The sequence below is a fragment of the Pocillopora damicornis genome, chromosome 5 (genome assembly GCF_964200805.1).
Source record: "Pocillopora damicornis chromosome 5, jaPocDami1.2, whole genome shotgun sequence".
NCBI lineage: Eukaryota > Metazoa > Cnidaria > Anthozoa > Scleractinia > Pocilloporidae > Pocillopora > Pocillopora damicornis.
Genome location: NC_142674.1, coordinates 9,495,186 through 9,509,777, shown reverse-complemented (window position 1 = coordinate 9,509,777; position 14,592 = coordinate 9,495,186). Strand labels below are relative to the sequence as shown.

General features: G+C 38.4%; 1 protein-coding gene across 3 annotated transcripts; it reads right to left on the bottom strand.

Moving 5' to 3' along the window:
- Window positions 1–98: 98 nt before the first annotated feature.
- On the bottom strand, window positions 99–14,077 carry LOC113665629 (uncharacterized). Of its 3 annotated transcripts, none has more exons than XM_089207630.1 (12): window positions 12,217–14,077; window positions 11,665–11,733; window positions 10,848–10,981; window positions 10,368–10,442; window positions 9,896–10,054; window positions 9,482–9,604; window positions 8,724–8,885; window positions 5,419–5,489; window positions 4,521–4,764; window positions 3,525–3,759; window positions 2,797–2,890; window positions 99–2,466 (listed from the first exon to the last, which is right to left on the bottom strand). In XM_089207630.1, the coding sequence occupies exons 1-12, from the start codon at window positions 12,443–12,445 to the stop codon at window positions 495–497; spliced, it is 3,567 nt and encodes a 1,188-aa protein (XP_089063756.1). In that variant the 5' UTR covers window positions 12,446–14,077; the 3' UTR covers window positions 99–494. The 3 variants fall into 3 exon arrangements, with proteins under 3 accessions (XP_089063756.1, XP_089063755.1, XP_089063757.1); XM_089207629.1 differs by having other exon boundaries at window positions 2,797–2,893; window positions 12,217–14,075; XM_089207631.1 differs by lacking the exon at window positions 8,724–8,885 and having other exon boundaries at window positions 2,797–2,893; window positions 12,217–14,072.
- Between the last annotated feature and the right edge of the window lie 515 nt (window positions 14,078–14,592).

Genomic DNA, 14,592 nt, shown 5'->3' with positions numbered 1-14,592 from the left:
ATGTCATAAAGTAAAGTTTAGGGCGACCCTCCTGTCTCCTTCCCAAAAGTCTGTCATTCTCACTTTTAGAGGCACTGATTTCAATCTTAACGGGCAGCTTTTAGGAAATATCTATTTTAATCATTTTAGTCAACCAGCAGATAGAAGTTCCCATAACTGCTAACAAAAAACAACAACAACAAAAGGAACAACAACAATAAATGCGAATAATGGTAGACCTGAAGATAAACCAAATAGTATCCTAGATCTTGCGAAGGAAAGAAACTAACTCACATCAAACAGTGATTAATTTTAAGTAGTTTTCACGTCAATGTCTAATATTTGCATATCGCGTTTCTAGAAGTGAAAATTTCAATTTGTAACTATCAATTCGATTATCTTCCAGTAAAAGAAAGAAGTCCATATTGCTCCGTCCGCGTTAGGGTTCACGCCGTGGCACGATTGACCCTTAGATATTTAATCAGTCACTTTTCCTCGTCTTCGAGCAGACGACGTCAGAGAGTACCATCCGGATGTGAAGATTGAGAAGGGGCTCTTCGGTCGTTTGACTGTACATTAATAGTCGATTCAGCTGTCTCATAAGGCCTGAATGGAGCTCTTAGCGCGGATAAAACTCTTTGCAGAAGTGTCAGTTCAGAAGCTCCTGTCGACCTGGATGAGTGTTCACCGATTTCGGTACGGTTTGAGATTCGAGAACGAGTGGAAAGGTTTCCTGGAAATACTGACACAGAAGACATAGAGTTCAATGAAACGTTACGCGAGCTGGGTGGATAGTTAATTGCTACATCACTCAATGAATCAGAGAGTAAATCAGCAACATCGGACGTAACTGTCGAAGGTGAAGTAGGATACTCAACTTGAGAAACTTTAAACAGACTTGAGGATGACTCTCTTGTTGAGTCCCTTATTGATGTTGCTTGGGGCTTGTTTTCATACGACAAGCCCCTCCATAGGTTTCTTAGGGATTCTGGTGTAAGCGAAGACACAGATTCTATCTCCGTCTCACTAGAGGTTTTATCTAAATCGTTAGAATACTTTGATGTTGGATCTATCACTTTCACAACGGGTAATTCTGCATCACCGAATCTTGAAGCAGGTGCTGAGGGAGAAGACGCCTCCATTTCAAACATTTTCGTCGAACATTGTACATTTGATGGTGAATCAGCTTGCATGTAACCATGATCCCTGCTAATTCGAGCAACCTTAACAGAACTTGGGGGAGGCTCCTTTGTTATATCCCTTGTTGGAACAGCGGAGGGCTCATTTTCACACGACAAGCCCCGCCAAAGGTTCCTCAGAGATCCTGGGGTGAACGAAGACACAGATTTGAACTCCGTCTCATCGAAGCTAGTGTCTGAAGCGTTGCTGTAGTTAAGTTTTACATCTGTCACTGACCCAACGGGTGAATCTAGATCACTGATTCGTGATGCAGGTGGTGATAACGTAGGGGATGGCTCACTTTCATACAACGGCGCTGAACATTGTGCAGTTGATGGTGGTAGATCGGGTTTCTTATTAATGCGATTGAAGTTCACTTGAGAGGCGTTAGCTGAGCTTAAGGGAGATTGTCTGTTCATATCCCTTATTGGTACAGCTGGGGGCTCATTTTCACACGACAAGCCCCGCCAAAGGTTCCTAATAAATCCTGGGGTGAACGAAGATACAGATTTGAACTCCGTCTCATCCAAGCTGGTGTCTGAAGCGTTGCCGTAATTCAGTGTAACATCTGTCACTGAGCCAAAAAGTGAATCAGGATCACTGAATCCTGATGCAGGTGTTGAAAGCGGAGACGATGGCTCCATTTCATAAAACTGAGGTGGCCAATTTACAGTTGACGATGAATCATGTTCTCTGTAACTATGATCCATGCTAACTTGAGGATCTTCACTGTGGCTAGACAAAGGCTCGTTTGCTATTTTTCTTATTGATACAGCTGAGGGCTCACTTTCATAGCCCAGCCAAAGGTTTCTCAGTGATCGTGGCGTAAGTGATGACACAGATTTCCCCCATGTGTCGCTAAGACTAGTGTCTAAATCGTTACAGCGGTTAAAAGTAACATCCGTTGCCGAGCCGATGGGTGAATATACGTCACTGAATCTTAATGATGGATCGGGATCCATGTGACAGAGGTCCACGCCAACTGGTGCAGATATGAAAGCTCGAGGCTCTATTTCGGAAACCTGCTCTGTAGGTTGCAGACTTGACAATAACTCTGGTTCCATGTGACAAAGTTCTACAACTACTTGACAACCCTCTACAAGACGGACCTGTGAGTCTATTTTACGTAATTTTGTCGATATGGTTGGTGACTGACTTTCAGACGAAAAAGTACCAGATAGCTCCGTTGGAGATCTTGGTGTGCAACTTGTCACAACAGCACTGTTCATTCCAGAGCAGGTGCGTTTTACATCTTCCATCTGGAGGTGATCGCTAGTACCTCTTAAATACCGTTTCTTTCGCCTTTTCCTAACGGAAAAAAACACAACAAAACAAAAAGCAAAACAAAAAATAAAATGAAGAGAAATTAGTAGCTTTCTTGATGTAATTATTTCCTAGCCCTATCATAAGATTCACGTTTCACACAGTAAAACTAGACACTGTATTCCATTAAGAGAGAAGCCATAAATTATACCCATCCAAGCTCTTTCATGAACTTTATTTTCATGATAAGGTGAGAGTAGTGGGCTGATAATCAACGCAATTGTATTCACAAAAGTGCAGACACCCAGTCATCCTTTCCGAAAATTGTCATTCGAAAAATTAATGTCAAAAATAAAGGATTTTTTTTCTAATTACCATAACAGAAGAGCAACGACAGCTAAAACGATGATAAAGACAACGGTACCCACACTTGAACCCACCGCCGTAAGTGCCGAGCTTCTTTTAGCATCTCCTTTGAGAAAGATACAGAAAACTAGTAATGTGAAGGATAAGCATACTGATGTTTACTTTATCCAAGCGTACATTTTCGGTTAAAAGTAGAAAGCCTTCGTCTGAATCTTAAATCGATGAACAGGTACAAGGCAATTTTCAGCAACCGCGCCAACAACACTGCCTAAGAAGACTTTTTCATGTGTGTTCCACCTCTAATATATATATATATATATATATTGAGAGAGAAACAGCTACTTGCAGCTGACAGATGCTATGGCTGTGAAGTAGATAGACTTTCTCACGCCAGTTATCAAACTCGTCACGAGTCAATCTAGTCGTGAAAAATTGGACGAATGGAGCAATAAATTTTCAATCGATCTCAGTCCCTGAACTTTCTTTGAATTATTCATTAACGAATAATAAAAAAACCACCACAAAATATAGTGTTCGATTTTGTAGCTCTTGATTGTTATTATAAGACCTAATTATTAGCCTTATAACGTTTCATGATGCCCCACAGCATTCTAATGCGTCACAAGTGTAATACAAATATCGTGATGAGATGATTCACTGCACAGATAACCTGTTTCAGTCAGGTGAGGTTGACAATGTATGAAAGTTACATAGGAAGAAGAAATATTAAGTCTAACTTGTTCCCCTATCGTAGAATGACACCCTCACAAGCGTTGTGTCTCGTAAAGCATTTGTGGTAGATGCGTCACGAGCCTCTACGACAAGGACAACAACGTCGCCTGCGGTAAAGGTTATTGGTGCCACGAGAAACAAATCCCCGCTTGAAGAATTAATCCAAAATAGCTGCTTTTCATTTCCATCTGTTATTTCAAAGGCCACCTCTGCATTTTCACCAATATCCTTATCACTTGCCTGAAAGAAAAAATAACAGCACACTGACTACGACATGAAATTGGGACAAGTTTAATTCTCAGCTCACTTAGTATCTACTTCGATTCATCGGCTTTCTCTTGTTTGTCTGCGTGACTTTGCGTCAAGATATTTTTTGTCTTATCAACTCAGTTGATAATACAAATTGGCCAACGTAAATTCCAAAGCTGACGTTTTGAGCGTTAGCCCTTTGTCAGAGGCCTAATATCGAAGACATAGGCCTGCCAGTCTCTTTTAAAAATTTGCCGCCACATAATGAGACTATTTGCCTTGGGTATTTTTTTCGCTCTGCCAGCTTACATATCTACACATTCTCACCTAGGAGAAGGTAGTATAGCCTCCATAGTTTTGTTCTCAACATATTTGAACCGTTACCCTTAAGGTTTCACAACAACTTCGCAGTGTTGTGTAAAAATACGGAGGGGTAGTTGCCAGGATGGCCATGCTCAATAAGAGACGATCTCCAAACAGTGAGTTTGGAACAAAAGGACTCTGACAGACTTTTACTGGAAAGAATACCTCATCGCCCAGATAACAGGCAAGAGCCGCTTAAATTCGCGTTAGAGCAAACAATTCAAAACATTCCGCAATGGGATTGTACCTTCGTCAATTGCAAAGAATTGCAAAAGATTTTCATAGCAGACTTAGACTTGCAGCTATAGGAAAGATTTAAGATTGACCAATACCATTAAACCCTGCACAGATGCTACTTCAGTTGTTACACATCCTAGGTTAATACTGACATTTAAGTTTAACAGTAGACCAGGCTTGGCATGCAGGCTCAGTGAGATGGTGTACTCCTCTTTAGCTAGCACTGGCGGATTATCATTGATATCTTCAACAGTAACCAATACTTCTGCATGGCTGTTGTAGGACCCGTTAAGAAAATGAAGACTTGCCACCACAGTAAACTGGTGAAAGTCAGCAGTCTCACGATCAAGGGCTCTCGCAGTCTTAATCTCACCAGAAATCTGATTCAAATCGAACCTGGAATTTAAAGCAACACAAAGGTAATTTGTTATATTAGCTCTCAAATCAAGTTCACGATCATGATTCAGAGAGAAAGAAATTGCACGTGTCTGCTTGTCTAAGACGAGATACTTGTTGCTCAGAAGAGTAGATCTCACAAAGAAACCGTTAGACCGATCGAATAAGAGGTTGTGTGGTTGAAAATTTCTCCCTAAACTTTCAAGACAAAATGATATCTTTAAGACGTGCTTACCCACTAAGATGATTGTTGTCAGCGCTAAAACAAGTCATTCACCCCGTTTAACTACTTTATTTGCCACATATCTCCAGATTAACTTAGAAATGTGGAAACTATTCTCTGATTTGAATTGGAATCAAATCAGATACCAGATGAATCCAAACAAGTTTCCCGAATCTTCAACAAACTAATCAATAAACGAAGCAAAGAAATAAAAGCAATCCTGATTTACGTTGGGCGTTCAGTTTTAATAACGTTGGTTTGCATTAGCACAGTTGCTGTGATTTCATATTCCGGCACAAAAGAAGATTCTTCGAGGCTAAAGGCAACAAAAGGCAAGATTCTAGAAGTGTTGATTCTAATTTGGCTGTAAGACGATACGAAACTGTACAGGTTATAGAAAGTTATACAGAGAAGGATGACTAAAAACTTACAAATACTTGGAGTGTTCATTCTTTAAAGAGTACGAGATACTTTCACTCAAACCAGTATGGCGATTAACTGCCTAGAGAAAAAAATACCAGAGGATTAAAAAGTAACTTTTGGTTAATGTAAATTGATTTATTAACAACGTAATTAGCTATTCACCGAAGTTGAGGTGGCGTAGTGGTGAATATTTACCGAGCCGCGACACGGATATTTGCCCGCAGACATAATCTATTTCAAGATCCGATCAGTTTTCCGAGAGCGGAGCTCTAGGGGAAACTGTGAGCTTCGAGGAACAAATAATGTCCAAGGACGAATACAAGCATGTTTTTGCGCAAAATAGAGGTTAATGTGTTTATTATCCGTCAAATATTTTTTAACACGCTTGATAAATTGTTTACGAACAGCTTAAGGGAACGGAAACTCGTCACAATTTCCTGGTACACGGGACCTGCTTCGGCGGACTTACTTCGGACTTCAAGGATCAAATTCAATTTGGTTCCGACAAAAGTTTACTCGTTCATGCCGACAACTTTAATGACCTCTAGCGTACTCAATGATTTAATCGCCTCACAGACATCAATGTAATCCCCACACAGTCACCAATGTTATCCCCACACAGTCAGCAATGTAATCGCCACACAGTCACATCTGTAATCACCTCACAGTCACTCATGTAGTCCCCCAAAGTCACCAATGTAATCTCCACACAGTCGCCGATGTAATTCCCACAGTAGCCGATGTAATCCTTGGTGTAATCCCAATAGAGGGAGAGTGATGCAATCACCACATAGTCATCAATATAATCCCCACACAGTCACCCATACAACCCCACACAGTCACCGATGTAATCCCTGTATTGCGCAAAATTCTAATTTCTTTGCGCATTATAATTTGATGACGTAACAGATATAATTGTTAAGATTTTCTATCGCTAGACAGTGTTATGGACACCTAGAACCAATGGGTAAATATTTATCTTGATTTCTTTTGATATTATCGATATGAACTGAAACTAATTTGTTAACGCATTACTTTACAGATTTCGAATCTTCGATCCATATCCATGAATTTTGTCATAACATTCATCCGCTATTTATTGTAATAAAATATCGAGGTTTGGAACCTTTGGTATATTAATGTCCTAACACACCGTCACAATCCCCACACAGTCACCAATGCACTGGCAGACCATACTATGTGTTAATGATTAATAATTGTTAATAAAGCTCTGAAAATTGCACAACTAAATTACATCTCGCTTTGAATATCTCAAGAAAGTTAAATGAAAGTTAAATCGACGCATTTGTGGTATTTTTCAGCCTTCATCGGCCGTTTGAAGCGTCTTTTATAAAGTTACTTTTGGCTGGAGTCAACGTAATCGAAAAAGCAAAAGCTTCACAACGGGTTGTAGCGAAAACGAAGACTCCCGAAAACAAAGACCTAAGACCCGAAAACGAAGACCCCTCATTATCTTGATCAATATTGATAAAGGATGTGATAAAACGCGAACTAAGTGCCAATAAGAACAGTGTTCATTTATTGGATTCTTCTTAATACTCACTATACCTTTCTAGTAAACACAAGTTAGTTCAAAATGCTAAGTTGACGGCCTTTCAGTTGAATCCACTGACGTCGAAGCCCGCTATAATTAGTTTTTTCTTTTGCCGGCTCCTTTTCTGTAATTCAAAATTCCGTAAGAAACCCTCTCCAAAGCTTCCTCGGCCTATGTGCTTTTTCACATGCAGCCGTTATTGCATGTCCCGCACTGCAGAGGCCACCACGTGCTTTTGGCCTAGAAGCGTTGGCAACCGAAGTGGTGCAGACATTGCGAAAGCCGTTTTGCCAAAATCAAATAAAGAAGCAGGTAGGAAACCTGCCTTCACGCAACACTGAAAATACTAAACTATATGACATTTTTCCTGCTAGACCGGCATGTATGAAAGAAGAGCAGCGCCGTGACAACTACTTGCGTCAGCCGGGTCAAAAGTTCACATCGGCAAGCTTTGATTTTTTTTTTTAGAAGAAGGGCGTCAGGGGGTAGCGGTTAAAATGTTAAGGGATACGAAAAGACAAATTTAGAAAACAACAAATAATAAAAATTGAAGGAAATAAAGCGATCTGCGGTTTAGCGTTTAATGTAAACGTCAGGGATTTCGCTTTTTTTGACAGATGAATGATCACGTTGCGAGCAAAGAAGTTGCCAAGCTTTTAGCTGTTTTTCATCGGTGAACCCGATGAAGCTTGACGCACTTTCCTATATCAATATCGTGAAGGGGTCCTCGTTTCCGCAACAATCCTTTACAACGTACTTCCTTAAGTGCTATTGCGCTCGTGGTTCTATTGTTTCCTAAATTTACAATATTTGAATAGCATCACAATAGAAGCGAAAATGGCTCTTTGAAGTGTCGATTCTACTAAAATACTCCATCTGTTCGGAAGCACTAACTAAGAGGACGGAGATTAAACTCACAGCTTCAAAAATAAAAATACATAATTTAGCAACGAAGGATGTAACAGTAATAAGTCAATTAAAATGTCTTCTTATCAATGCGATGTTGGTGTTAAGTTTGAACAAGTGAAAACAAGGAAAATCATCGTATGAAGAGAGCTAGAAATCATTTAATTTTCCCGTAACATTTGATACCCCACAGTATTAGCTAGGGGATATTCAGTCGTGTGATGCGTTTAGACCAATCGCACGCGAGTAAATATATTTGATGGAACATAATTATTATCATATATCGGCAAGTTTGTGATGCGTGATGCGTTTAGACCAATCGCGCGCGAGCAAATATATTTGATAGAACATAATAACATATAACGGCAAGTTTGTATGTGCCACTGAGTTATTATTGCCATTCATTTATTTACTCGTACTGGCGAAAGCCTTAAAGAAGATTATACACATCCAGGAGGTTCCTTCTCTAAAATGTAGCACTAATGGTTTCATCTTTGAGTTTTTTCCTGCATTCCTAACAAGCCATCCTTAGTAACTATGACTATACTAACTTGAAGGTAAAATACTGCAGAGCAAAACAAATTGCCTGCCTAAACTCCTATTTGTGAGCAGTACCCTTAAGCCGTGAAACAAGACAAACACTGTAAAAAAAACTCTCTCAACTTTTTCTGATTAATTTTCTCAGGATGAGACCCATTAAGCGTAAACTTGATGTGCTTGACCCAGTTTCCATTGCTCGTTTCTAGGCGGAACTATATAAAACAGTAATGCTTAGAGTATCGTGATTGAAAATACTCCGTAATTCTCAATCGGGCTCAGGAATACAGCAAAAAAACCATTGCAACGGCATACCTTAATAAATCCAACAGTAAGCCCGCTTTCGCCTTCCCTCACGCTAAATTTGAATGAAGGATCTTCAAATAATGGAGGGTCAAGGAGTCCTGAAAGATCCACAGTCACCGATGCAAGCTCTACCAACTGTGACCTACCGGAATCTTTAGCTGTGACTGAAATCTTATAGAATAAATTGTCTTTTAGATACCGCCGCTATCAAAAATAAATAACCCAGGAAAAAACGTCAGCGGATGCAAACAAATACAAATTGGAATATTCCCCTGAAATATTTCCAGCTTTTCCATCACCCACTTGCCTGACTTTTAATTTCAATTAAAGGATTAAAAAAAATCCAAAGTTTCCTTTCTTTTCCCTCTCCTGAAGGGTAATTAAAGGATTTTAAAAAATCCAGTTTCCTTTCTTTTCACTCTCCTGAAGGGCAATTTGAAGGAGGAAATTGAACATAGTCTAGATATAGCCATTTTAAGTACGCTTGTTCTGCAGCTAAGTTAAGATCTTAGCTACATGTACCTTGTTTACCAAGGCTGTATTTTTGTTCTTCCCTAGCTTTCAGTAAGAAGCAAAGGATTTGCAATGGATTCCCTGATTGATTACCATTCTGTCAACCAGTGGTGTGACAGAAACAGTGTATTTCTGCTTTTACAATCAGTTACCTTATGATGGTTTCCTATTCCTCAAATACACGCTGCTTACTGCAGCAAATCTGGTTAAGCAAACTGTAATGGTAGGTAACAACTAGAGGAAAATTCAACTACCTCTACAAAGTGATATGTAGCTTCATCTGCTACCAAATTCTTTCTGGTCCGTAGGGTACCAAGATGGTCAACAGAGAATAGCCCCAAGGAATTACATGTTAACACAGCAAAGGACACATTGGACTGAAACAGACAGAATATTAATCCACTGTTATCTCCAAGAGCTATTAAGAATCACATGAATAAGATTTCAACTACAAATGAAATCACAAGGTCACAAAGTGACAATTAAAACTAGACACAAACATTTTAAAAAGTTATTTAGTGAAAAAAGAACTGTCACTTGCCGGCACTCCACTGGAAGTCTGCTATTTGTGCAAAATTCAACTTCAACCAATTTTCAGTATTATAGTTAATAAAAAAGTGAAATTTAAGTAAACAGTCATTTCCTTAACTATGGTTATTGATGCTTACTATATTGTGCACGCTTGATGTCTGCAAGGCCAACTGCATCACAGCATAGCCTGGTGGAATATGGTGAGTTACATTTGCTTGATAAGAGTGTTGAGATAACAGCAATTTAGAATCATGACAGGCTTCATTTGCATTACCCACACAGTATGTCACACAGTACTATGAAAAAATAAACATATAAAACCAGTTTAACATTGTGCATATTAAAAGTGTGATTTTAGCATTGATGATGAAAAACACTGTATACTTAAAACAATCCACACATGTATGCACATTGGCTTATTGAAATGAAAAACAAAGGAAAAGAGCATAAGGCATGAGTGTGAAAGGTAAAAGACACAAAGATAGGAAAAATGGTTGGGACAAACTTGAGAGAAGCATTTAGATGACATTTTTTTTTTCCATTATTAAAGGGTTTTCAGTCTTTCACCAATGCTCAAATAAAATTTTCATTAAAATGCATGATCTTTACCAAGGTGTCCACAGAAAATTGATTTGAATCTTTGCTGACTGCCATCAGAAATGTGCCCACATAATATGCATTTGACTGTATGAAAGAATTATCAAAAACACATTTTTATCATATTTCAGTCAAAAGTAGTGCTAATTGGTCAGTACTGTACTGGGGAACTCAATAATGTTATATACCAACTAATAATGCTACATACTAATAATGTTATAGACTAACAGTTTCAAGACATACTACATCTTTAATCCACTCTACTTATGAGCTTGGACAGGCGCTTCCTTTAATGGAGGATCCTCTACCATATGTTTGTATATTGTCAATTTTTTTGGTTTGCTAGTCATTTGGCCTGTGTGTTTTAACTGAAATAGTGTTCATGAATGTGGCAGATATCAACTAGGTTTCTTCATAAATATCCATTGCCATTCATACCCATTTCAGTGAATTACATATTGCCATCTATTGTTAACTCCAGTCTATTCTTACCTGTGATATGTTAACAGTTTCTTTGCTGTAAAGATTTCCTGTTTTGTTGCTAAGACCAAAAAACCGATTATAGGCAGGATCCTGTTGTACATACCAAATGGTATCTACGCTGAAGCTTAAGTTTATGAGTGAACCTTGAGGGAAAGAAAAAATATCAATAAGGTTTTTACAATTAATTGCTAATATCTTTAGCAGCAGTTTTTTAGGAGATTATTTTTCAAGAGTTACTTCTAACCTCAAGGTAAAAAAGAACTTTTAAAATAGTAAGGCTGTGACAGTGAGGAAAGAAAAATACTGTAATTATAAGGAAGTGAGACAATGTGGTGAAGAAGTTGCATAATGTTGACAGGATCTAATCCAACATTCCTTGCTTGCCACTCAAATGTACACAGAAAGCTGAGATAGAGCAAAGATTTTGCACAAGAATCAAACTTGTACTCAAACTCGACCCAGTATATACTTACAGTAGGTATAAAGTTGTTTCAAACAAACAAGTAAAAAAAATAGCCCTTTCAAAAAATCTACGGCTGTGAATTTGACTTTTTTCTATGGAGATATTTAACCTAGTATCTGATCAAGTTTACCCGCCCCCCTGGATCTTTTTCTCAAGGGATTACTTGCTTCCCTATTCATTTGCAATTCCATGCATCCATGTTAGAGTAGTTACACAGGCTGGTTATTCAATACAAGCCAATATAACTGATGGCAACTATAACTATATTTAATCTCAAAAGGTGTATGTCTCCAAAGCTAAAAGGTCCATCAAATCGCCCAGTTTCGAGGTAAGTGGCCACCAAAGCATTGTCTCACAGATTACCTTCTGAAAGTCCTCCAGATATAACCAATGTCTCATTCTCAATTGGTATATTAGGTTGCAAGTTGCCACCTAGAAAAAATATCACGCTACAAATGAGGTCTTTTTCGTAAAATGAAAAAAGAGATGGTTTAAAACATACCACAGTTGCATAGTTAAATACAAAGTAAGAAGCTATTACTGACAGATAAACTTGATTCACCCTAAATAAAAGTATTTCATCACCTTACATGAGAGGCTTTTAATATGTTTTCAGGCTTATAAACTAACCAATTCGCCGCTATAAGATTCAGTGAAAATCCTACACGATAGAGACATTTTAGGAAAAGGATCCCCTTTATTTTTAACTCGTGTAGGTCTCTCATTTGAATACTTATTGACTTGCTCCATTTTAAGTGCAATCTTGGCCATACAAAATTTCACTTCGCGTAGGTAAGGCTAAATTGGATTACAAAGATAACGAAATCCTGATAACTGGACAATTTACCCGCTTAAAACAAAGTCATTAAGGTGAAGTTCTAAGTAAATTAATGTGTTCTAATATCCCGGACTTACCTGACTTAAGTGTGGAGTTTAGCTCCAAAATAAAAAGGGACACAACTGCTAACGGGCAGCTCAAACCCATTATGAACAATTGAATCACCTTTGCCTTGATAACGTCAGCTACGCAAACAGAAACGAACAACCAGTAAAAACGTAGAAGCCTCGTTCCCAGGAAAAAAAAGACGACCCTGGGAGAGAGGTTAGGTATAATTTCCATCATGGCAATGTAAATAATGACCATTAATGATCGAGAAAAACTATTTAGAACTTTTCTCTGAGCCTTGGGTGAATAATTTCACAAGTATGATTTTTCAGGTGCAAATTCCCAGAGGCAAGGACTGCATCTAGATTCAATCCTGCGAATATCAAGAAGTTTTCCCCTTGATTTCTCAACAGCAATCTTTGACTACTTGAGGAGTGCATGAGAGAAACTGTAGGTGTAGATTTTGATGGACGTGAAAGAGATGTTTTGAAACTCTCTTTGGCGTTGATGAGAGGGGCGAGGACCTATGATATTTGTTTGCAAATCTATTACTTTTGCGCTCCGTGATGGCATTCATTTTGCGCGTTTCAATGTTATTCGCGGAAACGACTGTGACTGTTGTCGCTGTCAAGACATAGTTTGTCAGATGAGGAACGAGTCGTGCTCAACTGTTTGAACGAGGTGATAGATAGACTTCTTCCGTAAATGTTGATATTGGTAACGAGATGGATGCGAAGAACCATGCAGTATGAAGCAAAAACTCGTGAATCACGAGGGTCGAAATTAGTTAACTCATCTTCGTTATACAATTACCTGATGGCTTCACAAGTTAGTGGATTTTTATGAAATGTGCCGGCCATTTTATCCCTCTGAGGCAGGTTGCTTCAGGTAGGAATTGTGTGTTTACTGAATAGGTGGTAACCCCAAATGAAAAATTTTGGTATGTTGCTAAACGATAAAAAAGGGGAATATATCTAATCTAAAAATATTGTAAGGGTTTCCTATGTTGGTGTTGGGAGAATGAATGGAAATAATATATTATAGCATAAGCCATTCCGTAAACATTTTAATAAGCCAGTTGATCATTTCTTATTCCTTTTGGCGGTCTTACCTTAAAGATAGAGTTTGGTCACCTTTTCCTTATTATGATCGTGAATTTGACATGGAGACAGATGTTTTTGCGTAAACTGCAGTTTGCTGCTAGTTACCGGTACCTTTTCATGATGTTGCTCAAAAAAATTGATCCGGCACAGGAGTTTCCTGGAAATATCCCCTCTTTATACTTTCATCTATTTCATACTCTCGTTTTTAGGCTAAATCCATGTCGAATTCCCCATCAGGAAAATAGTTTTCAGTTTTTAATTTAACACGTTCGACACTCTTTTTCTTAGAGATGATTTAAGGTGTAAACGTGAAGTACTTTCATCTACCGTACTGAATTTGTAATTAGATAACTTATTCGAATAGCACGTAGCTCTCTTGGGGGCGGTACCTCGGGTACGCCCTTTCTTCTCCGAATTTTGTGTTTACTCTGCTGTTATGCAGCAACCTTCAAGGACAATTTTCTTCTAGGATACCTTTCTAAGTATGATTTTAATTCTGTTAATAATTTTATCATAATTTTTGTATTGTCAATCTTGTTTATGTTTTGCCTAAACTTGATTGTAAGACCAAGAAATTTAAGTTAGAAAGACATTTCGTAAGGCGTAAACATCGCGAAGGTAACTACTTAGTATGCGAACTCCGTTCTACGTAGCCCAACGTGATTCGCTATTTAAGTGTAAAAATATGACGAAGGTTAGAAATTGACAGCTCTGTAAGTGTCACCTTTATAAACGGTGACCCTCACTTTCCTCGAGAGGTCAGAGCTAGTCCCCGTTGTGACAACTAGTGTAAAAGGGTAGAATAAAGAAAAAGTCAACAGAACGAGTGTTAAAGTAAATTTTACTCTTAACAATGTCGAGAGCCATGAAAAAGCCATGATGGATGATGGTTTCTGAAATGGACTGAATAATAACAATAAGATCACTCCAAGTAGTGTGCAAAGTCACTGGTGATAATATGAGTTAGATAATAAACATTAAGCTTGTCTTCACAAACAATAGTCAGCTGAAAGGCTTTTTGTCTTTTTCCCGCGAAAATTGGATTTTCGCGCGGTAGGAAAGAAGCAACTCGAGGAGTTTTTTTTTGTCATGGCAAATAAATAAGAAAATACTCTCAAAATCTCTGTGAGTGTTTTTAGAATGTTTCTGTCTTCGAAACAAGATTTTTAGGCTAAAATAGAGAGAAGACTGATAATTTATGTCTCCAACATATGTTTTTTTCACCCGGAGTGGTGCGCGACCGCAAGCATTGAATTTTGACGGCGAAAAAAAAAAGAACCTTTTGATGAGAACTGTACTCTT

Coding starts and splice junctions, on each gene's coding strand:
- LOC113665629 (XM_089207629.1), bottom strand. CDS start 12,445: ATGGTCATTATTTACATTGCCATGATGGAAATTATACCTAACCTCTCT. Junction 10,982..11,664: donor ATCTGGAGGACTTTCAGAAG/GTAATCTGTGAG, acceptor CTTTCCCTCAAG/GTTCACTCATAAACTTAAGC. Junction 9,605..9,895: donor CATCAAGCGTGCACAATATA/GTAAGCATCAAT, acceptor TGTCTGTTTCAG/TCCAATGTGTCCTTTGCTGT.